General features: G+C 40.6%; 2 protein-coding genes across 13 annotated transcripts in view; both read left to right on the top strand.

The window, feature by feature from the left end:
- dop1a (DOP1 leucine zipper like protein A) overlaps positions 1-3,255 on the top strand; it is a 31,693-nt gene extending 28,438 nt beyond the window's left edge. For all 3 annotated transcript variants that reach the window (XM_086038078.1, XM_086038079.1, XM_086038077.1), the window contains 3 exons: positions 1,015-1,179; positions 1,478-1,607; positions 2,675-3,255. In XM_086038078.1, the coding sequence (XP_085894204.1) occupies positions 1,015-1,179; positions 1,478-1,607; positions 2,675-2,983 (604 nt within the window). In that variant the 3' untranslated portion in view covers positions 2,984-3,255. The remainder of the gene's footprint in view (positions 1-1,014; positions 1,180-1,477; positions 1,608-2,674) is intronic.
- Positions 3,256-5,589: 2,334 nt separating this feature from the next.
- The window catches only part of snap91a (synaptosome associated protein 91a), a 51,847-nt gene continuing 32,680 nt past the window's right edge, over positions 5,590-24,756 (top strand). For 6 of the 10 annotated variants that reach the window (XM_086037360.1, XM_086037361.1, XM_086037358.1 and 3 more), the window contains exon 1: positions 5,591-6,250. In XM_086037360.1, the coding sequence (XP_085893486.1) occupies positions 6,121-6,250 (130 nt within the window). In that variant the 5' untranslated portion in view covers positions 5,591-6,120. Of the gene's footprint in view, positions 6,251-24,756 lie in introns of all 10 variants that reach the window. The other 4 variants (XM_086037353.1, XM_086037354.1, XM_086037352.1 and 1 more) reach the window with 2 other exon arrangements.

The following is a 24,756-nucleotide window of genomic DNA, read 5'->3' as shown; positions in this document are numbered from 1 at the left end:
AATGTTTCTTAGACGAGGAAGCAAGCAGTCTTTTTAGCCAAAAACAGAGTACAACAGCACTCTCCTTCGTTCTCCGCTGCTCCTCTCACTAGCCGTACGATGCATTCATGAACCTCGGAAACATCACAACTCAGCAAAACACAAATCCGACCACAACACAGATAACCCAATTCATTACAATATGCTGTTGCACATTCAAAGATTTTAATGCCTAAAAAGTGTAAATATTTTCATAAAGGCTATAAAGTTACTATCTTCATGATAAAAAGAGTTTTAATATAGTTATCAATAATGGTAAGTGTTATTGTATGTATTTTTTTCATCACAAAAACTGTATATATGTACTGTAATGACAACTTGTCTTTAACTTGAATACTTAGATGTGTCATAGTCGTAGGCTGTTGCTGCTGAGTGTTTAAATATTTCAGTGTCTTAATAATTTTCAAAATTAAGAGATCTTTATTGTTAGTGTATTTTTTATTCTGGTGTAATTTCTTCGAATATCACCCGAATACTTGACTTTTTTTTTTTTCTAAAGAATATACGGTTTACTTCTCATCTTTTAAACATATCCCAGTTTCTTTTTTTTTTTTAATCTGTTTTTTTTTTTTTTTTTTTTGTACCGAAAATATACCGAACCGAAGTTTACAAGAAACCGAACCGAACCGAAATTGAACCTGATTTAGCGTACCGTTAAACCCCTACTAATCACTGTAAGGTATATTCTGAATAGAGTGGGACCTCAGTTCATGAACCTAATTCATTTTGAGGCTCTGTTCACCAACCAAAGCATTTTCTTATTAATATGAATGGGAATAGAATTAACCTATGCAAGAACCAAGTCACCTTCGCCATTTGCTGACGCAGATGCCCAACATGAAGTATAGTTTGTGAACCGAAGCAGTATTTGTCCGAAAATATTTTTTGTAAACCAATTTGTTTGTGAGCTGAGGTTCCACTGTAATGACATACGACTGTTAACCCTAATGACTAATCCTGTCTGGCCCTCCCTAGGACATCTGGGCCATCTGTGGCCGGTTTGGAAACCACCTATTCCGGAGGGAATGGCTTCTCAACGTCCTACAACAGCCAACGCTGGCTCAACCTGTATCTGTCAGCTTGCAAGCTGCTGGACTTGGCCTTGGCCCTGCCCCCCGAAAGCCTGCCTCAGTTCCAAATGTCAGTACTTTGCGAACCTATTCTTTAATCAGTTTTAAAGACTTTGAGTGGAAAAAAATACCAACTGGCCTTCACTATTGGGGTTGACCAGGTGTCCTTAAAAATATTAAATGGAAGAAGTGAATAATAAAGAAATGGAAAATCAAATCACAAACAGGTTCTTGGTGTAAATATGGCCTGTGTGAACTGGCAGAATTTATTAAAACCACTTAACGGCAACAGTGCTTATTGGTCATTTAAGGCACCAATCTGCTTCAACAATTAGAGTTTCAGCCTGTTGCTGTTTTTTTTATCCCAGGTACCGATGGGCCTTCATCCCTGAAGCCTCAGATGATTCTGGAATGGAGGTGAGACGGCAAGGGACTCACCAGCGGGAGTTTAAACCTTACGTGGTTCGACTAGCCAAGCTGCTGAGGAAACGAGCTAAGGTACAGCAGCCTCCCATTTTTAAACAGACTTAGGCTAGGTTCACACAGCAGGCAAATGCGACCCGATTTTCTTGCCCATACGTGACCTGTATCAGATTTTTTTTTATGACAATCTGAAGGCTCAATTTTTTTTTCAAATCCGACCTGGGTCGCTTTCATATCTGGTCCTAAATCGCATGCGTATCAGATTTTTTCCAATGCAACCGTGGTCTGAACGGCCAGGTCGCATATATCCGACATTGACGTCATTCGGAGCCCAAAATGTGCTCCACGGAGGCGGAGGGAAAGTGCTGACAGTAGGGGGATCGAATCTGCAATGTTTTTTTTTTGAGAAACAGTATTGAGTTTATATTTGACTTGAATTTAATCCCACTTGAAGCATGAAGCATAAAGTGGACATTTATGGTGATAGTAGTAATTCAGCCACAGTTCAGATCGATTAATTTTTCATGCACGGTTATGACGTGACGTCATCGTTGGTGATGTCTGAAATGAGGTAGAAAAGCCTCGCCTCATAAGTTCCTCTAAATACTGTATTTATTTCTACATTTACTTCCGTCAACAATACGTCTTGAGTGACGTCATCTCTTCTGCGCATGCGGGTCACTTTGCCAACGCATGTGTTCATACAGCAGACAAGACCGTCGCATTTATATTGTAATATGAACGCTTACACAACAAAATCAGATTTAAAAAAAAAAAAAACTGAATTGAGTATTAAGACCTGCAGTGTGAACCTAGCCTTACTGAATGACTGTGATGTGAAACTAGTTGGGGGTTTTTTCTCAGCAATTGTTCAAAGTTCACCTCTGCAGGGACATATTTTCATCTTGTTAAATATTACCCAAGCCTGGAACCTGACAAAATTTGACAAATTTTGTGGAGCAATGAGAACATTTCATTTGTGGATACAGGATTTTTCAAATCCCATTATTTTAAGTGTTCTGAGGTAGAGAAAATGATCGCCTGTTGACGGGCATGAACAACCCGCCACTTTCAGGAAGCATGTTTGACCTTGGCAGAGTTCTGCACTGCACTCAGTGCTCTTGTTGACATCTTCTCCACAGAAAAATCCAGAAGATGACTGCTTCACTCGAACGCTTTCCTGGGAGCCAGGCCACCTGATGCTAACCCTCTATGTGATCCGCAGCATGGAGCAGCTGCTTCCTTTCTTCAACCTGCTCAGTCAGGTGTTTAACAGCAAAGCCAGCAGCCGCTTAGGTCCTGCTTACGCCCACAACCGCGCAGCTGGCTCCTTTCCATGTCAAAAGGAGGGCCACAAACTGGAGAGCCAGAAAGTGTTCTGGAGTCGAGCTCGACAAAACATTGAGGAAATGGTCGAGAAGGACTTTCTAGAAGGTCTAATCAAGACGTGAAAACACAAGGGATTTACACATTCTGATCAGCACAAGTGAAAAACCTCAACTTGTATAACAGCAACAAGGGAATACAATTGAGGGAAAATAATTTGTACATTTTTTGGTATTTATAATTATTTTACATTTCAAAAGTTATTTGATTTTAATTATTTGTACAAAGAGAGACTTTTAATATTTCATGTTAGTCCTGTGGGACCAAGAAAAGATGCTGTGCCATCCATATCAACGTGACTTAATAAAGATTTCTAACAGGAGTGGCCCACAATTGATGTTGGTGTCCTTTGACTTTAAGTTTACTGATGCTCGGCTGACTTCCAGTCCTTTACAAGCAATGAAATATTGCTAAAATCAGCAGTAAGCAAGTTTAAACCTTAATACATCCTCTAAATCAGGGGTGCCCAACATTTTATGACTCAAGATCTATTTTTCAAGCAACCAACCTCCTGCAATGCAATTGACCTTTTTATTTACTGTACTTCATTATTTTTTTGGTCATTTACTATAGGCGGCAGATATCTGTAACTAATAATATATATATATATATGTGTATATATATATGTGTATATATATATATATATATATATATATATATATATATATATGTGTATATATATATATGTGTATATCTATATATGTGTATATATATGTATGTATATATATATATATATATATATGTTTATGCGTATATATATATATGTGTATATATATACATGTGTACATATGTGTGTGTGTGTGTAAAAATTATATATGTATATATATATATATGTATATGTAATTGTATCTATTTTTTTTCTCTCCCTTTTTACTCTTCACAGTCAAGTGGTTGGCTCCTCTAACGAATATGCAACAATTCTGGCAAAACCTTTGTGAAAATCATTAGACCTCAGGGTTGTAATGGCTTTGCAGATCCAGCCTGTGTTAGATTAGTGGTACTGTATACAAAAATATAAACGTTTTCTTTCAACAGGGACACCCTGAATAGAATTCTGCTGAATGACCTTATCATTAACTACATCTACCCAATCAAATTAAATCCAATACAAGAGTGGAAGCAAAAGGTCTGCCTTTATATAAATGCTGAGTGAGTTTTGGCTTGATTTCAGTGACTGTATACAACAAAAAGGCAAACTATTAGAAACACCTCTCAGTATGATACAGAGTAGTTCTACCGCCAATGAACAACACTGCTTTACTGACAATGTAAAACTTCAGATTAGTATCTGTGTTTCAGCATACAACTGTCTGATTTTGTATGCTTTTTTTTTTTGCTAGGAATCCACAAAGCCTGGTAAAGTGGTGTTTTTGTTTTTTTAACAACTTTACTGTTGGAAATGAGCGCACACACATTTATTTACCAGATGCTTTGTTTTTACAGATGACACAATTGATCAGTTAGATGTTTGGAGTGAAACAGCCCATAAACCAATGTAATTGATATGACACAATCAATGAATCATGGGCCGTAAATTAATTCTCCTGAATACAGTATATTTCAACCATCACACCATACATATAAACACAGACTTCATGTTAATAATAATAGATGCCTTTAGCACTCAAGGTCACTTTACAGCAGGCATGTCCAGCACTGGTCCTCGAAGGCCGCTGTCCGCCTTGTTTTATGTCTCCCTACTCCAACACACCAGATTCAAATGATCTGAAGAAACCTGATAATGATCCCGATCATTTGAGTCCGGTATGTTGGGAGTACAGAGACATAAAACACGCAGGACAGCTGCCCTCGAGGACCAGGTTTACAGAGTAGAAAAATAATTGAATAAACAATGCGGTAAAAGAGCACCGGAAATGTAGTAGTACATGCCGTTGCTCTCCATAAAGGTGTTGTGGGTTTGATTCCCAATACGTACTCTTACTCTTATGCCTAGATTAAAAAAATGGTTGGGTCAGGGAAGGGTATCGTGTGTAAAAAAAAAAAAAAAAAAAAACCTGCCAAACAAAGCATGCGAATGACCGGCTGTGGCGAGTCATAAAATCTAAATATACTCTAATTGCATAAACAACAAATATGTTCAACTAATAGTAATATGACACTGTCACTGTTAACATGAGTGATGAGTATAGCCAGATGCGCCAGTGGCCTGTGAGACAGCTTTACATATATGACAATATACAGTAATGACATTACTAACTAGTACACTGCACGAATCAAAATATGCAGTATCTGAAAAGAACAACTATCACAGTGGACGGGCTGGGTTGCATGCACAATATCAGCACCACGGACAGTGATCAGAGCTACATGATAGTGAGGAGTGGGTCAAGGGTCAATGCATGTCCCCTGTCACCTTCAGGTGACCAGCATCAAGCCAGGTCGTCAACTAGCTTCATTAACCCTTCACGTCCTTTCTGACCTCCTCGTCAGCGAGCCGCAGTTCTCGCGATGGCAGAAAGAAGCCGCGGCAGTTTGGGCATTGGCACGACACTGTCACGTGACAACGCGAAAGGGCGGGGCGTGGCGACAAACGCAAAAATTAATAAATAACAAGACCGAAGAGGACGCGAATACGACCCCGCAAAAAAAAAAAAAAAAAAAAAAAAAGATCTTAACATTCGGTGTTTGAAGTGTGCGTTTCCGGGGCTTAGTTGGCGGCGGGGAGGGGGTCGCAGCACAGAAGAAGCGTCCAAGGGAGGAGGTAGAGAAGGAGGAAGGGGAAAAGCGTTGCTGTGGATGGGGGTGCTGCCAGCCTGGACCTAATGTTCCTCTGCTCAAACAAGGACTGTTAGAGAGGCTGCGAGGATTAAGCAGGAGGCCGGAGGCTGGAAGACTAAGAGGAGGGGGAAGCTCAGAGCATCATCCCAAGAGGGGCATTTTGTCTCACAGGCTGAAAAATAACACGGGAGCAAAAGATTGAAGGTGATCTTTTCATTTGAATAGCCACACTCTTGAGGTGGCCTTTCACCGGGTCCTATAAGAAGAAATATATATTTTTTAATTAAAAAAAAAAAAAAGACTGATTGGAGTGATCTGCCACTTCCACCATTGTTATGTAATAGAATTGTGTTTGACTTCGAGGGCAGCAGCTGGCATTACTGAAGCTGCTCTTCATTTTTAAGTGGAGTTGGGGGGGTAGGACCACTCGATCGCCGAGGGTGGACTCCACTGAGAGGAGAAGATGTCGGGTCAGACCCTTACGGACCGCATCGCCGCGGCCCAGTACAGCTTGACTGGATCGGAGGTGTCCCGAGCTGTGTGTAAATCCACCACACATGAACAGACAGCCCCAAAGAAAAAACACCTGGAATGTGAGTAATCTATCTATCTATCTATCTATCTATCTATCTATCTATCTATCTATCTATCTATCTATCTATCTATCTCTCTATCTCTCTGTCTATGTCTCTGTCTATCTTTCTGTCTATCTGTCTATCACCTATCATGTGCATTTAGGCCATGCACCAAAGTCGCGGTGGTTGCCTCCCCTATGCAGTCAGCTGTGTGTCATCACATGCATCTCTTCTGCAGCATTTTAAGCTAGAGCTGTCTTTCATTTTAATTGAAAATGAGTAGCCCAACAGAGGTCCTAATAACAGCAAGGTTCTATGGTCATGCTATACACGACCTATCAATGCTGCTGACGGCATGTTGCTCCATGCTGCTTTGGTGAATACATAATTGAAAAGGTAATACGTGGTGTTGTTAGAACATTAACACAAGCCTCTCTCTGGATTGTTGGTACTGTTTGCTCTGCTCAATTCCACATATCCTATTCCTGGAACAACATTTTATTGGGCTTTTTTTTTTTAAATATAGATGTGGTGGTTCGCTGGTGATTTAAACACCTACTGATGTACACACACCAAACAAACATTTAGACTCACATAAGCATGTATTGGCAATTTAGTATTCAATTAACACTACCATGAATGTGGTTGGAATGGAGAGGAAGTTGGAGTTGGAAAAGCCTGAACCTCTTGATTGTGTGGCAGAAGCGCTTATCACTACCAAACCACGCTGCCGGAGTGTAGCCCCAACCCTGACATATTAGGAGGTGGGTCATAATACAAAACACATCACCTAGATTACATGACTAATACTACTAATACATTAAGACTAGATGCCTTCATTGAGCTGTATAAAATCAAAGCCACTTGAGGCTATCAAGAAGAGCACTGAAGTGAACTGTTTCACCACATTTTGAGAAAATAAGTCTGGGAAATGTCAGGAAAATCAAGCTGTGAAACTTCAATCAATACAGTGGAATCACTCTCTTAATCAATGTGTCAAACTAAGAAAATACATCAGAATGATGAACAGCATTGATTCATGACACAACAAATTTGACTTTGCAAATCCTAATAGCGGGCGGCACGGTGGTCGACTGGTTAGCACATCCGCCTCACAGTTCAGAGGTCATGGGTTCGATCCCGGCTCCAGCCTCCCTGTGTGGAGTTTTCATGTTCTGCCCGTGCTTGCGTGGGTTTTCTCCGGGTACTCCAGTTTCCTCTCACATTCCAAAAACATGCATGGTAAGTTGATTGGACTCTCTAAATTGCCCATAGGTGTGATTGTGAGTGCGGATGTTTGTCTCTGTGTGCCCTGCGATTGGCTGGCAACCAATTCAGGGTGTCCCCCGCCCACTGCCCAAAGACAGCTGGGATAGGCTCCAGCACGCCCCGCGACCCTTGTGAGGATAAGCGATATCGATAATGGATGGATGAAATCCTAATAGCAATTTGTTGATGTGGCTTCCACCCAGAAAGTACATACCGTGCCTTATAACCTCTCTTATTGCAAAACATGGTGCATTTGTTGTTGTTGTTGTTTTTAGGAAGACTTGATATACACTCAGCTAACAAAAAATGTTCAAAAAGTTATTTTGTTTTTGCTGTAGACTGTAAACATCTGGACAAACAATGAATGTAAGACAAGAACACTGAAACTGTGGTTTATAGACGACAACATATCATAGCAATCCTCCCAGATACTGGAGACGTGTGGTAAGGAGAGGCAGGGCCTCACTGGCATGTACAACTATTAATAATAACAACTTCATAAAAGGATTTTCCATTTTAATTGTCTAGTCTGTGCTTTGATTTTCTTTTTTAATTCAATAGTGTCCATGATTTCATCATTAAAGTTGCTGAGTTTGCATATTTCGACAGGAAGAAGCCCGGCCTCACCTCAGCTTGCACAGTCCTTCGCACAAAGCAAAAATAGTACTGAGCCACAGCACCATCTATTGGTGAAATCTTGATTACACTGCTCAAAACGACGTAATGTAGGAAGGAACCTGCCATATGAAATATTCTGGGGGAACCTTCACCTGGTCCTTTTATCTTTCATGTTAACAATATTAAACTAACAGTAACTACCAGAAGACTGCATATTCTCAGTTGAAATATTTAATGAATGCCAGAAAGATCGAGACACAACCTTGGAGCCTTGTTCTGAATAAGGTCTCATCCGTCCAAAATGGTTCCTATTCTTTATACTCCCTGAGCCGTCTCCACACAGGAAGGCGGCTCTGCCTAGCCCATTTGGCAATGTGTGACTCCATGGTCTTAAACTGGTTACAACTAGACATGTGTGCAAGGGTAGCGATAGATCGGAAGATGCAGAGCCAGGAAAAAGATCACAGCGACACAACGACCTAGCTCGAGTCACCTATCTACTTATGTGCCAAAGGCCAAATCTAAATCACAACTGGATTTAAGTCTGGAATTTGACCTGGTCATACAAACCATTCATTTCAGTTGGTTTGAGCCCATCGGAGGTTGGACCTCCTGTTATGTTCCAGGTTGTTTTGCTGCTGCTCAGTGCTTTGCTTGAGTTTGAGGCAATGAACTGATGGCCGGACATTCAGTCTGCAGGACTTTCAGGTGGACAGCAGAATTCATTGTAGTAGTTGCAGGAAGTTGTCCAGGTCCTGACGAGGCAAATTGGCCCTGGACCCTCAAACTGCCACCACCAATGTTCCCTCTAATTTTCCATGCGTCTTAGCATTCAGACAAACTCCTTAGCAACCACGATGAGCATCAGACATGCACACGGCGGTCAAACCAATATCACACCTGTTCAAAACCTGTGCTCAAACAAGTTACATGATGTAAGTATGTTACAAAAAAAATCAAGCCATCAAGATATCAAAATAAAACATATCAATAAATAGAGATTTGTGACATCAATAAAATCAGCTCTACTTTGTTTAGCCTAATTTAAAGCAGAAGTCAACCCAAATAGATTTTTTTCAAGAATATATTCTGTGCATTAGGGCTGTTTGATTTTGCCTAATAAGAAAATCCTGATTATTTTTTCTCAAACCTGATTTTACGATTACGATTTCTTTGTAAAATAAAAAATTATGAAAAATGAAGTATTTTGAATGTCTTTTATTTAAACTAAATTTTTCTTTCTTTGAACTCAAAATGCCAGTCAATTTAACTTAATACACACAGAACAATCCACTGGGATTAACAACATTTTACTTACACAATAGATTTCAGATCTGTTCTTAATTAAACCAATAATGAAAGAAGAAAGTGCAGATACCATCTGAAACGAAATCATCAAGATGACAGAAGGTAGACAGTCAAGTCTGTAAACCAAACAGTCTGTCAGCAAGTCATTTTGCCAACCAGCTAGTGACTAGCCTTTCACCTTTCTCCCTGGTCTTACTTAAACATAAATCAATGATTAGTGCAAAACTGTCACTCAATAATACAATGCACTGTCAAGCTTAAAGCGGAAGTCAACCCAAACATATTTTTTTCAAGAATATGTTCCCAGCCGGCCCACTAGTTGAAACACGGCACTCTGATTAATTTTGTGTTTGTGGAATATAGATTAAGCAGCAAAATGCACTCGTTTTTAGCCACCTTTGGGGGCAGCCATTTTGCCTTCTATCGACTGAAAATGACATCACAACTGCTCACAACGACCAATTGCGGCTGACCTGTTTTCTGAATCTGAGCTGTGAGTGGTCGTTGTGAACAGTTGTGATGTCATTTTCAGTCGACAGAAGGCAAAATGGCCGCCCCCAGAGATGGCTAAAAACGAGTGGATTAACACTTATTCCACAAACACAATATTTATCAGAATGCCCTGTTTCAACTAATGGGCTTGCATAAAAAATATTCTTGAAAAAAAAATGTTTGCGTTGACTTCCCTTTTAAGTACGGATGCATAGTCCGACTGTGTTGGATGTGAGTGCATGTGTGTCAATGTACAGTAGCCTATGCGTCAAACTATAATAGAACAACTGAGTGTGCAAGCTTGGTCACACTACTGAAACTGTAAGGGAAGTAGGGATGGTGTGGTATCCTTTTTGTTGATTAAACTGGGAAAGAAATGAAGGAATGAGTGTAGACATATACTGTTTACGCAGCAGTGGAGGAAAAACGGAGGACCCAGTAAAAACCCATGCAGGCACTGGGAGAACATACAAACTCCACACAGGAGGCTGGAGCCCGGATTCGAACTCATGACCTCTGTACTGTGAGGTGGACGTGCTAACCAACAACTCACAAGTAACTCAAGTTTTGTCTCATCACTCCCCAGTTATTTATTTTTGTCAAGTCTTGGTGATTAAATGTGCAATGGCCTTTGTGTTCTTTTTGTCTTTTTGTGGTTTTTCACTTCTGAACTCTCCCATGAATGCCATTTTTGCCTTGTGTCTTTCCTATGGTTCAGTGCCCAGGCCTGCAGTGTTGTATGCCGTCCAGAGTTCTGTTGTGACCTCTTGGATACGTTTTAATTGCACTCTTGGAGTAATTTTGGTTGGCTGACCGCTCCTTGGAAGATTTACCGCTGTTTCCAGTTTTCTCCATTTGTGGACTAAGCACTGGCAGCGAATTGCTGGAGTCCCCAAGCCTTGGAAATGGCTTTATAACCTTTTCCAGACTGATATACTTTTGATATTCTTTGCCTCTAATTTGTTCTTGAATTTCTTTGGATGGGAATGATGTTTCTTTTTTTTTTTGCCACCTTCACTTTGCTATTTAAGTGATTTCTTGATTAATCTGGCGGTAACCAGGCCTGGGTGTGGCCTGTTAAACTGAACTCAGTTGTCCATGAACTGAGGTTAAGCATTGCCAACTCCTGATTTAACAAAGGGGGCAATTACATTTTCACGTAGGGCCAGATAGGTTTAACATTTCAGTGTGATGAATATGCAAAAAAGGAAACCAGGAAGAGGGAAAATAGTTTTTCACGAGACTGTATATGTATCCTGGATTCAAGGATTGGTGGTGTGGGGGTTATTACATCCGTCTCAAAATTCTGAGGTTATGGGTTCATATCTAAGCTCTGGCCTTCCAGTATGGTGTTTGCATGTTCTCTCCGTGACTGTGTGCATTTTCTTGGATACGCCGGTTTCCTCCCACATTCCAAAAACATGCATGTTAGGTTCAATTAAGACTCAAAATTGCCATTATGTGTGAATGTGAGCATGAATAGTGGTTTGATGATATGTGTCCTGTGATTGGCTTGTGACCAGTCTACTTCTGGCCCAAAGACATCTGGGATAGGCTCCAGCTCACCCGTGTAAAAAAAAAAAATGATGATGATAATGGATGGATGGATTCATCAATTGTTTTAACTTTTTTTTTTTTTTTGAATGCATTTAACTTGTGAGTGAGTCAAAGACAGGATTAAAGATGCATTGGCTTTGTTTTGGCCAGCTGCCATTGTGATGTCACTGATTCCTATTAAATGTTATCCATCTTGACGTTTATCCAGTGTGCAGTTTGGAATTCTGAAACTTTTATTTAAAATCAGTGTAATCTGCTACTACAGAACATCAATGCATTTAACGCCACTCTCCTCTCTAATTTAGGTCCTACCTCAACAAAACACATAGCCCAGTTTCCCATACAGGGAGTATGCCTATTTCTAGATTAATTTACATTTTAATCTAGGATTTGTTGTAGTAGCTTTCTTAGATATGGATTAAAATAGTCTCAGAGTAGTCCTAGTCTTGAGTTAAATCATCTCCTGTTTTGAAGAAAAATTAGAGCTAATCCAGGTGTAAATTAAGATTTAAATTAAGGTTTAACTTCAGTGTAAAGCCTATAGATGATTCACTGCATGGTGAAAATAGATTACCTTGAATGCATCAATGATGCTGAAAGACCACCACCAAGACCAGAAAGAAGATTTCTCAGAGACAGAAGTAACGCCCTTAATAAATTTGATGATACAGATTTCCATGACTGTTTTCGTATGAACAAATACAATGCATCTGAAATGATTTGTTTGGTTCAGACAAAGCTTTCATGTGGCCTGGTGAGGGAAACTCCTTTGCCCTCCTCCCTTACAAGTATTTCTCATCTTTTTGGCCTGTGGAACCTTCCACCATGAAACAGCAGTTTTGTGTAGTGTGGGGTGGGTAAATCAACCGTCTGCAAAATAGTGCAGAAAGTCTGCAAAGTAATATGTGAACTAAGAAAATATTACATCAAGTTCCCAGATACTGTTGATCAGACTACCGACAAAATACAGTTCTATGCAAGTGGGAATTTCCCTGGAGTAATTGGCTGTATTGATAGATGTCATGCTCCCATTAAGTGTCCTTCAACACAAGATGCTGAACTATCCAGGTGGAAGGTATCCCTTCCAAGGGTTGTTGGCTTTCAATTATTCCCGTCAACAAGTCGCCCAGGTCATCTGTTATGTGGTCTACCTTTGAGTCCCTCGCCCATCTTGAAGCACTCCTTTCGGGCAGTTGCTGTACAGGGTTAGGGTTTCTTTCAGTGTGTCCTATTATTTTGAATGTGTGTCTGTGTGTAACCTCATTTGAAAAAGCGTGCATTTTATAGTGAATGATAAGCAAAATCAAGACGACATAAATTAAATCTTACCTGAAGATGTCTGAGGGTCCGCGGGAGATGCGTTTTGTTTTTTCATTTGTATCTTCAATTTCAAGGTACTTTGAAATTATTTCCTTCTCACTTTCACTCAAGTTTTTGGAATTCTTTCTTTTCCTTTTCTCCATGCTTGATCGTTGGTCAAACTCTTGTTCCGCACACACACATAGCTAACATTTAGAAATATTTCACCCCACATTTTCAGACCACCCTCATATTTGTACCACTAGATTACCTGAGTCTGAGACTAGTCTGGAACTAGTAAAGCACAAGTTAAATAATATCTCAGAAAGCAATTTGATTAGTGTGCATTATGGTCAACCAGGTTTTCTGGTTTTATTTCAGCTTTGTACGGGAAACTAAACCGTACTGGTTTTCAGTTCAATACACTGTTATTGTTAATCGCTCTCTGCTTCCCCATAAAGTTCATTATGATTGTAAGTACGTTTTTGCTGTGATGAGATACTTCATCAGTAGCAGACGCAGAAGTCAAGGTGCCTTGAATGCACAATTTGATGCAGGCGTACAAACTGCTTGAAAAGCAGAGCAATTTGACACCTGCTTATACTGGAGCATGCTGAGGGGTAGGCCCACAGCCATTCTGTTCCAACCTTCTCTGCTGACTGTGAGCTTTACTGTCAGGTGACGCACCAACAGAAACAGTATGGTGTGAGAGAGCGGGTGCAGAAGATGATAATTATTCATAATATATGGCAGACAAATTCGATTCATTTATATCATTTATTATTCACTGGCGTGTTGTAGGGCTGTCACTAATGAATCTTTTTTAGGATCGATTATTCCATCGATTACTCATGGCTCAACCCCCAAGTTCACAATTTATTTATTTTAAAGAATATGTCTGACAGTGATAAACACGCTTTTACGCATATATTGTAAAGTTTGATACATATCTGGTGTTCCCATCTTTGTGTCCGGTCTTGTATTCACTGATACAGCGCACCCCCAATGCTCCTGGTTAATTTTAATGCAAGTTAGAAACAGATGTGATGTCAGGTCATTGACTGGGCCTTCCCTTGCACCCAGCAGTTGCTATTGAATAGTTTGGAGTAGTATTGACTAGTGGGCCTGCAGAGAACATATTCTTGTAAGGAAAATTTGGGGGTTGACTTCCACTTTAACAAGCACCAAACCTAAGTTGCTCTTTGTGAAATGAATAGGACACTCACTCAAGCATCATTTGCAAAATGCATACACTACAGTGTATAGTATCGAAACACCATAGATTGCATTCTAACTGGCAATGGTAGACTATATTACCTATATTGGCTAATGAATACAAATTAACGTTACCTCTATACCATGCATAAACCGGCCGGCCTGGATTATAGTCACGCACACACGTTTTTGTGTTCCCGTCTAACATGCTTAGGCAGCTCCGCTTTGCAGTAATTACAGAAAACTTTATTTTTGACCTTCTTTTGTTTGTTTGATGCGACCCCAAACCATGGTCATATTTTTAATTCAAGTGTATCCCTCCTTGGAAGTTTGTAGTCTGTGGACTGAGTATGTCAACTGCAACAAATGTCCATGCGGTTTTAAAATGAATAATTATAGCTTTGAGACAGAATTTTTTGTCGACCAATTTTTGTGGTCGAGTCAGACGATTTTTTTTCCCAGTCCTAGTGTGTTGCGACACAGCATGATTGGGTAGTGGTGTACTTCACGTGCTTAGGTGGGTTTTCTCTGGGTATGCTGGCTTCCTCTCACATTCCCAAAACATGTTTTAGGTTTAGGCTTCATGAATGTGAGTGTGAATGTTTTGTTGTTGTTGTTGTTGTTGTTGTTGTTGATGTATGCCCTATGATTGACTGACCACAAGTCCAGGGAGTACAAAGCAATGCTTCTAACTGTGCATTCAAGGTCATGTGACTTTTCAATCTAATGACGTGTCTCATTGTAATAAAAACATAACCAGTTCAGTGTGCACCTGCTTTTTTCCAAACGTCAGCTAGGGTAGGATTCTGCTCAATGTCAACCCTACTCAGCATAAGCCATATAGAAAATGGACGGATGGACAATAAATACGCTTGAATAACTGATTTATTGAGATCATTTTTGTGGCATTTACTTATTAATGGCCAAGGTCTGTCTATATTATGTCGATTATACGATAGCAATTGTGTTATCCATCTAGGTAATTGTTGAGGTATTTGCTTAATAATGGCCAAGTTAAGACAATCATGTTGATTATACTAACGGAATTGTGTTGTCCATCCAGATAATTATTGTGGCGTTTACTCAATAATGTCTAACTTGAAAGAACTTGTTCTACGCAAATTGTTACCTTGCTTTTTTAAGTTGTGCCGGCGTATCATTTTTTTTTTGGGGAGTGTATGAATAGATAATAGAATGTGAGACGTGCAGGCAATATTCTTCTTTTTCATTAGAGGTTGTTACTCCATAGCAATAATCTTTTGTTATTTTGCATACATTATGCATGAAAGTGTGCAGATGAAATGTTACATTCGAAAATAGATTGCGTGTGGAAGGCAGTGCCTGTGGGGACTTTTGCATGTGTGAAAGTGGGTTGTAACCAAACACCAACTTGGCTGCTCAAGTAATAACCAAGTGAACGTTCAAGTAAGTGTAATATCAGTAGAATGTTTTTTGTTAGTTCAGGAACACCCTTGCAACAGTCTGCTACTTAAATCCATGATGTGCTTTGTGGTTTGGGGCCAATAATAGGAAATTTGACTCTGACAATGGACAATGTGAGTAGTGCCTCTCTCAGGATACTACAAACATGGGGGTACCTAAGCTTTTTTGACCAAAGAACTACATTTCAAGCAGCCAAACTCCCGAAATGGAACAGTTTAATGTCAACATTACAAACCCCCACACCTTTTCTAGCTAGAATTCATTAACCTCACAACACTTTTCTTGTTGCCGTACAACCACTAAACAGCTCCTCTCTCACACACGCACGTGTAGGTGTGCGCACGCATACACACAAGTACGCACACGCATATGAGCAATATCCATGACTGACCCTAACATGAATAAAACTGAAAAAAGAAACCATATACAAAAGGGGTAGATCCCTGAGTTAAAAAGAGGAAATCTCTAGCTACCTCAGTGGGAGACCTGTCACTGGAATGCAGATGCAGGGGTGCACTTCTGCACCGTGTAAAGCTATTTTTGCAGGAACATCCCTATTGTTGCTCACAATGCCATTGCATTGCACTCCAACAAACAAGCTTTGAATAAGAATAACCAATAAGAAAAAATATATATCCTAATGACGCTGGATGTGATCAACTTCCTGTCATGCAGGCCACCGCCATAAAAGTTAAAGGTGACCTAATTTTCCCTTCTCTTTTTTTTTAAATGCTTTTTTGTGGACGAGAGACTAATAGCGTACCTATAGCAAGCTGTAGCGTACACTAACACAAAATATATAATAATATTAAACGACACACACACGCAGACACACACCACAAACTCCGCCACAATCCTCCCAGTCAACTTGGGAGCAGTCTGCGGTCCACCTTTGAATGCTCTAACAAATACACTCATCTCAAATCCATACAACAGTTGGTGAAATTACATTTCCACTGGCAGTGTACAGTAGTGGTGGACATGTCTGCTTAGAATGAATAAATGCGGCACTCCGCAATCTTTTTCACTTTTTTCACTGACTGACTGGCAACCTGTCCAGGCTGCGGTCTGCCTTTTGCAGTCAGGCAGCTGAGATGGGCTCCAGCACCTCCCGTGACCTTGAACAGGACAAGCGATATAGAAAATGGATGGATGAATGATATTGTACAGAACTTACTTACTTTTAATAGCCGCTTTAGTACATGTCAGTGATGCTCTTGTAAATGTATCTGGCTTTCACTCATAAGTAGTTTTAATTAGGTGGAGGATTTGGAGGGACTGTTATGTATCTCAGTGTTCCTGATACATTTATGTAACCTTAAACGAGAATAGCAAATTAGCTTGGTTGGGTGGGTCTTTTCATATCGTATGGCCGTTCTTTTGTACAAAGTACCGGTAGTAGATTCCACAAAGAGACATCTGTTGCGGTACATCACGTTTTTGATGCAGTGAGCACTAATACCAGAATATTTCTTATATTTATACTAAAATACCAGTTATTGCTGAAGAGAATACAGATTATGTACAGTGCATCCGTGTTTCCCAACTTTTCTAAAGCCATGGCACCCATTTTAGAAAAATCTCACATCAGACCACCAAACTAAAATGTTACAAAAAATATGAATGCTGAAATAACAATGACGTCGTCTCAATGTAGTAACAAATGTGCTGTTTATGTGAAATCTGGGCCTGTTTGATTGAACACAAAGCTGATGTACTTGCAAGAAGCCGCAACGTTTTCTGTTGTATGAATGGCGTCGCATCCTACAAATTGTTTTTCTAGAATTTGCCAGAAGTGACGTCATGCTGGCGGCACGGTGGTCGACTGGTTAGCACGTCCGCCTCACAGTTCAGAGGTCGTGGGTTCGATCCCGGCTCCGGCCTCCCTGTGTGGAGTTTGCATGTTCTCCCCGTGCCTGCGTGGGTTTTCTCCGGGCACTCCGGTTTCCTCCCACATTCCAAAAACATGCACGGTAAGTTGATTGGATACTCTAAATTGCCCCTAGGTGTGATTGTGAGTGCGGATGTTTGTCTCTGTGTGCCCTGCGATTGGCTGGCAACCAGTTCAGGGTGTCCCCCGCCTACTGCCCAAAGACAGCTGGGATAGGCTCCAGCACGCCCCGCGACCCTTGTGAGGAGAAGCGGTACAGATAATGGATGGATGGATGACGTCATGCTGCCAAAAAATCCGACCGGAAATGCAGCCTTCAGAGGACGCAGCCAGAGCTGGGCATTTTACAAAAAATTTAGAGTCTGTTATTCGTCATCCGCCAGCGTGGGTACCCTTCCGTCATCCGTCATTCGCTTTTTTTGGGTCGGGCGGGCGGGGGGAGGTGGGGTTGGTAATAGTACCGTCAGCGATTCCGACTACAAAATGTGTAGGTGAAACCAAGCATTTTGTACACCGCTTACCCTATTCAGGCTTGTAGGGATGCGGAGCCTATCACAGGCGACATTGGGTGAAAGGTCCATCCTGGACTGGTCGCATGTTCATGACAGGGCACATATGATTATTAATGAAATAAACACACTTTTTTTTTATATAAAATAAATACAATTAATTGATTGAAAAGTAAAACTTCCTCATAGTTGATCAAAGAAATATAGTCACTGAACTAGTGTATGACCATTCAATATTGCTCACCTGTATCACATTAAGGGCAAAGCCACATCAATAATGTAGTGTGAATACCTTTTCAATTAGACAAGTAGGTTTCAGGCTATATTGTGAAATGGGCTGAAGAAGACACAGCAAAGGAAAGGAGGAAGGAGTAACAAGAGGAGATAATGGTTGTACTGTATATCAGCGAGACGCTGCTCTCAGCTCATTAATCTGGAGACACACTGCTGGGTGGATAGTGAACACCCACACAGTATTCGACAGTACAGAGAGACAGTTGGATGCGCGCTGGAGCACACGCCGACCAACCTCTCCTTACATTCCTTTGGTCACTGTAATGATGAAGGAGTGCAAGAGAGGAGATGCAAAACAAAATAAAAACAGCTAAAAAATATGGCGAGAAAACGGTGAATAAGTGTGATGTCACAAGAATTGAGCCATAAAAAAGACACAAAATGTCTAATCATTATGGTAGGTAAAAAGGAGAGATGCTCATCCACGTTTCAGCATTGAAATACATGTTTTATTTCATTGTATGTGTACTATGTACGATTAGAAGAAGAAACGCAACAAAACATGAACGAAAGACTATGGGCTCTACATTTGTACAGCGTAAAAACTGCCATATCCTGACTTTTGTGCTGACGCATGCCTCGAAGCATTTGTTTGCAAATGTTTTTCAACTTTGTTCATTTCTATACAGTAGTGCCTCTACTTACGAACGTCTCTTCATACGAAATTTTCAAGTTATGAAATGCCTCAACAGGAAAATATTGCCTCTTGTTACGAAAGAAATTTCAGGATGCGAATGGTAAAAGTATGGGCTGCTACTCGCAGCTCGAGAGTTTCCTGAACGCAACATACTCATAACTACTCTGCCTTTGACTATTACCTAGCATCTTACTGGCATACCATTGGCTAAGAGGGACCTCTACCGTATGTGTCTAAGTGTGTAGGTAGACAGGTAGATAGATAAAAATGTGACAGATATGTCTATGCAGCGTCCTCGTCATTCGCCCATCGGGCCATGAGGTGTTCTGATAGTTTTACGGGAATTAGAAACGAGGAAAAGGAGAAAATCGTTTTTTTGTCCATACAAACAAAGCAAGAGATAATAGAAAAGTATGAAAAGGTGAAGCGTTTGGTTGATCTCGCCAAATAATATGACCGTAATGTATCGACAGTTGCCACGTTATTAAATCAGTTCTTTACAAAACGCCAGGCATAAAACACTTCTGAGCGAGAACATGAACCAAAGAGGGCAAAAAGCGATGAGGACAGCAATTAAAAGGTAAACGACCATCATTTTTATTCTTTACTGTATTCTTTGTTTTTTTACATTAAGCACAACTCTCATTTATTGTGCAATAATGTAATTGTAACATTTAGGGGGAATGAGGGAAGCCACTTTGGTTTGCAGTGAATCAAGTCGTTTGTGTTCACACCCACAACAGCGCAAAACACCCTTTTTTATTTGCAACACACAGCATCTACTTGCACAGGTCTGAAAAACCAAAACTAGGTTTGGCCTAAACCTGCGCAGGGTTATACAGCGCCTTATGACAGACTTGCAATGAGCACGAAAATACAGCCCTAAGACTCAGTTCAACCACATCTCAGTCTGGACTTTAACACTAACCAGCATTTTTAACAAAATGACAGGATTCAAACTGACGGCTTTGTAAGCAAGGCCTAAAAAAGTTGATTTGTGTCAGTTTTCCTGTTGACGTTGAGGCAAACCATACAGCTGCTGATACCATGAAAACTCTTATTGATCTTATACAGTAAGTGGTGTACGTCTGAATCCAGTGAGGACTGCGCCAACAGCCTTCCCGCATTAATGGCAGAGATGAAAACAAAGATTTACAACAGGAGTCTCATGATGTCAGCGCATCTTCCATCCATCCATTATCCATACCGCTTCTCCTCACAAGGGTCGCAGGCGTGCCGGAGCCTATCCCAGCAGTCTTCGGGCAGTGGGCGGGGGACACCCCGAATTGGTTGCCAGCCAATCGCAGGGAACACATAGACAAACAAACATCCGCATCTCACAATCACACCTAGGGGCAATTTAGAGAGTCCAATCAACTTACCACGCATGTTTTTGGAATGTGGGAGGAAACCGGAGTACCCGGAGAAAACCCACGCAAGCACGGGGAGAACATGCAAACTCCACACAGGGAGGCCGGAGCCGGGATCGAACCCACGACCTCTGAACTGTGAGGCGGACGTGCTAACCAGTCGACCACCGTGCCGCCAGCATGACGTCACTTCTGGCAAATTCTAGAAAAACAATTTGTAGGATGCGACGCCTTCAAAGGCTCCTCCTCATATAGCCTCCGTGGACCACATAAAATATCGCAAATTTGGATATGCTTAATGTGAATTTGGACACCACATGCGGTCAAGTGCTCTTTAAGTGACGTCATGCGGCTGAAAATGCCGCCTTTGGAGTACCCAGCCTGTGAATTTGGACTCTGTCTCTCTCTCTCTCTCTGATTCACTTTTGTGTCTCTCCCCCGCTCGCTCGCACGCCAGGTGTGTTCTGGCACTTGTTGTCTCGGTGAGCATATCAGCCCGTACAGGTCCTTGGATGATTGACAAGTTCAAGTAAACTTAATTTAGCATGGCTGATCAAACAAATGCTAATGCTAGTGGTGGTAGTGGCGAAGGAGCACAAGGCAAGCGATGATAGTGGTCGTGATAAGAAACGCGAGGCAACCTCCATGGAAACAAAGGTTGCCATTGTCAAAAAGTACGACAGTGGTGAGATGATTCATGTCGCACATGCCTATGGTTATGAATCGGGCAAAAGTCAGTGCCTTCCACCTCAGCAGCTTCCCCTGCAGCCATCCACCTCTTCTTCCTCTTCCCCCATCTACATACATTTATTTCTTTTTATTAGAGTATATATTACCGGATAAAAAATGTCAGTAATTTATGTATAGACAGTATGTGCATTCATTATATAGTGTAAACACTATATACATTCATTTTTCAAATTTTATTTTATTAACTTAATAAAATTGGCTTTAAAAAAAACATACAAGACAGACTTTAATGTGTAACGACTTACAAATAATTCGACTTACATACAGCCTCTTGGAAGCCATTATATTCGTAAGAAGTGGAGTACCTGTATTTGACAGACATACCTGCTGTAGACAGACATCACCAACAAGGCGAAATGATACAAGGGGTTCCCAAGCGTAGTTTGAGCCACAGATTATTTGCACCCACATTTCAATGAAAACACCATCACACATCGAATTCAGGTACGTGAAATGATTTCATTCAATCAATGCACAAATAATCTACAGTCTAAGTGAGCTGGAAGAATTAGTTCACACACGTTTCATTCATTCTACCGAATAGCTCTGTGGGTATGCGCCTCCAATGAGAGGCTGCAGCACTGCCTGTGTGTATAAAGTTGTCTCATCACATGTCCCCAAATTGTAATACGTGTATCCAAATAATTTGACTGTCCTCCTCCTGCTAATCAAAGATAATTCTCGACTGTGGGCCTTTATATACTGTATATATATTCTTTTTTGCCATTGAGTTAGATGTCACACCATTTTTTTTTTTTAGGTGCCACATAATTTTTTTGAAATTATTAGTAACACCTGCAATTATTGTTCCAAAGAGTACTATTTGTTTGTTTCCACTTCTCGGACGAGTACCTTACTGTTGGTCCCGGAGATTCTCTCCGCCCTCCTTTCCATGATTTCGGATTTCATAAAGGGATTGCTGATACAATTGATGGTCAATTGGAGGCATTTCTCAATGCAAATGAGGCTAGACGTAAAACAGGTGGATATATCAACACTTACTTCCGGTGTGCATGCTACTGGTGTCTGCATGATAAATACAGATTTTTTTTTTTTGTACTTTCGCACACTCTAAATTTGAGTGATATGAGCAAATTTAGAACCTGTTCTACGCACTCTTTGACAAATGAGGCCCAATGAGGTTTCTTCAAATGAGTCCTTGTTGGTTGAGACTGTTATGGGTTGCAGGTTGTTGTTGTGGCAGTGGAAAGGTGGACCCAAGTGCAGAGAAGCAGTGAGGTAAAGCAAGAGTGCTGTATGCACTCAAACGAAATGTATTTATTTTCCCAAAATAAAACAAAAGAGCAAACAATGCATGTGGAATAAAAAATACAGAAGCAACAAACACAATGAACCAACAAGGACAAAACAGTAACACATAGAACAAGACACCACATAATTGACTTCTTAACACACAATTGACTATTTGTTTACTGTACCCATCACTTGTCTAGATGTAACCGGTGGTGGTTTTACTCTTTTGGCATCCACCCACTTAGGGATTGAACCCGCGCCGCCACCATGTTTCCGGCTTGTTTCAGCAGCCAAAACTCGATTCGAAGGCATGGAATGTGAGGTTTTACCAACATACAGCCCCGCAGCTTGAGCTGGCATCTGTTCCATAGACATACAGTAGATGTTGACTTTCCATCTATTCAACAAACAGGGTGCAACCTTTCGCTCAATGTCACCTGGAACAGGCTTCAACTCCGTACGACCCTGACTAGAAAATGTTTGGCTTTAACATCTAACCGTGAAATGCTATGCAACTATAAATTACTTGTTCAGGCTGAATCAGCAGTGCATCAGGTAGTTGCAACTAAGTAGTACACTCCATTTTGTCTCATTTGCTACATGATGTGATTTAAGAGTCAGTTCCGCACAATTGACAGAATTCTTAGCACTCATTCGAGTAATTGTTTATTAGTCTAGAGTAGACATATGGTAGATCTTGACCTTTCCTCCTTTCCAACTACTCAACAAACACCACAGTGTTGGTTCGGATTCATTCACTCATTTTTTTCTGCTAGGTAGAGTCAAGCTTGGTTGTGATGTGATCCTGAGCATCCATATTCTATGATCTCAGGATTTCTTTATTATTTTTTCTTTTTTAAGACTGTAGTGATCTGCATCCACCTCCTGTAGAATTGAGCTTTTTCCTAAGATGTCATTTCCAACCTCCACTGTTGTTTTGCTGGCACACCACATTGGCAGTGGGGCACAGTGCATTCTGGGTGTTTTTTTTTTCTCCCTGTATGTTGCTTGGGGGTGAGAGGAGCTATATATAAACAGTGTGCTTTCATGGTCCATTCATTTGTAACTCACCAGAGCATCACTCATGCAGCATGACTTGTATCAGCCTCCATGCTCTCACATATCCAGAACCCTCCCCACATCTTTAAATGTTGTGTTCTAATCTGTTTTCACCTAAAACATTGTACAGTACTCCAATATGCACTGTTAATTGTCATGTATTTTTCTCTGTTTTGGGGCCTGTATGTGTTTGTATGACTCATAGCTGCTTTGTCCATCACACATCAGTTTGTTGTGCTGGGAGTTTGCACCTGTGATGAACTGTACCGCATACAGTATTTGTCGGCGCTGCAAATACTGGTGCCATATGTAAATCAATGTCAAAATACGAGAAAAACATTGCTTAAGTTTGCAAGTGTATGTTTTGCACTTGTTATAATAGTGATTAACTGTTATTCTAAAATGATATACATTACATTATACTATACATGGTCATGTGGGCACTGGTCATTCATTTGTGGTGCACTTCCCAGTGTGTCTTTGCTCTGGCCAGTGTCAGCGCAAGTAGCTCCAAGATCTTGCATCACATCTGGAAAGGAATATACACCTATACTCAGGGGCGCACATAATTTTTTTCATGTCTTTGGTACTCACTAGTGGTCCAACGGATCACATAAGTCACGGTTCGGATCGGTCACGGATTTTGAGGTGCGTATCGTATCGTTTTTTTGTATGAGCAAAAAAATAGATAAATAAATAAATCTAAATCTTCATTTATTTAATAAAAAGCTTTTGCCCATGAAAAAATAAAAATCAACTCCTAATATGGCCATTTTGGATTTAAGAACACGATTTAATGCAATTTTGTAAGTGGTACAGTGTATACATTTCAAGGTATCCTGCCAGACATTTTGAGCTGAATATTTTAACAATTATTAGGCAAAAGTGTTGTTATAAATTAAATGAAGTTTTATTTTTATTTTTATTTTTTTCAAAATGAATAAGACTTGAAGTGCAATTTAAGGCACCTTTCTTAAAACATGGACAGCACAATACAAAGTAATCTAGGTCCACAATATAGAAAAAGACATTTAAAAACAAAAAGCAGCAGCTGTTGAACTACCAGCTAATGATAACAGCTGCTAGCCACTAACACCGGAGACTTGTTGTCAAGATAGCCGTTACGCCACCACGCGGGCCAATTTCAAAGTAAAAGTTCACTAAGGCTATTACATTGGCATTAATGTATGGAAGTGCATGATGTGCCATACTTCAGTGCTGCGCTGAGCTTGAATATACTCCCGGACACAAGTTGTTTTGAAGAGAGCCTAAAAAGAAGCCTTTCGCCGAGTAGGCTGAGATGAAATTTGGCCACCTCACGAGCACGTCACACGCATGAGGGCCGATTAGTGGGCCAAACTACAATCCACTTCCGGCCATGCTTAGTCCAGCCATTTTTTTTTTAATTTGTCATTTGTTTATTTGTTGTAATTTATGTGCACCAAGGTTGATATTGCACCGCGCGCAATCACGGACCACAGGTGGTACCAATTGACTGACTGTGTGATTGACTAGCAGCTTTTTTCTTCTGAAATATGCTGCAAAAAGAAAGTCCCGCC

This window comes from Filicampus tigris, chromosome 8 (genome assembly GCF_054856515.1).
Source record: "Filicampus tigris isolate MCC_2025a chromosome 8, RoL_Ftig_1.0, whole genome shotgun sequence".
In the NCBI taxonomy this organism is placed as follows: Eukaryota; Metazoa; Chordata; class Actinopteri; order Syngnathiformes; family Syngnathidae; genus Filicampus; species Filicampus tigris.
This window is presented reverse-complemented; position numbering and strand designations above follow the sequence as displayed.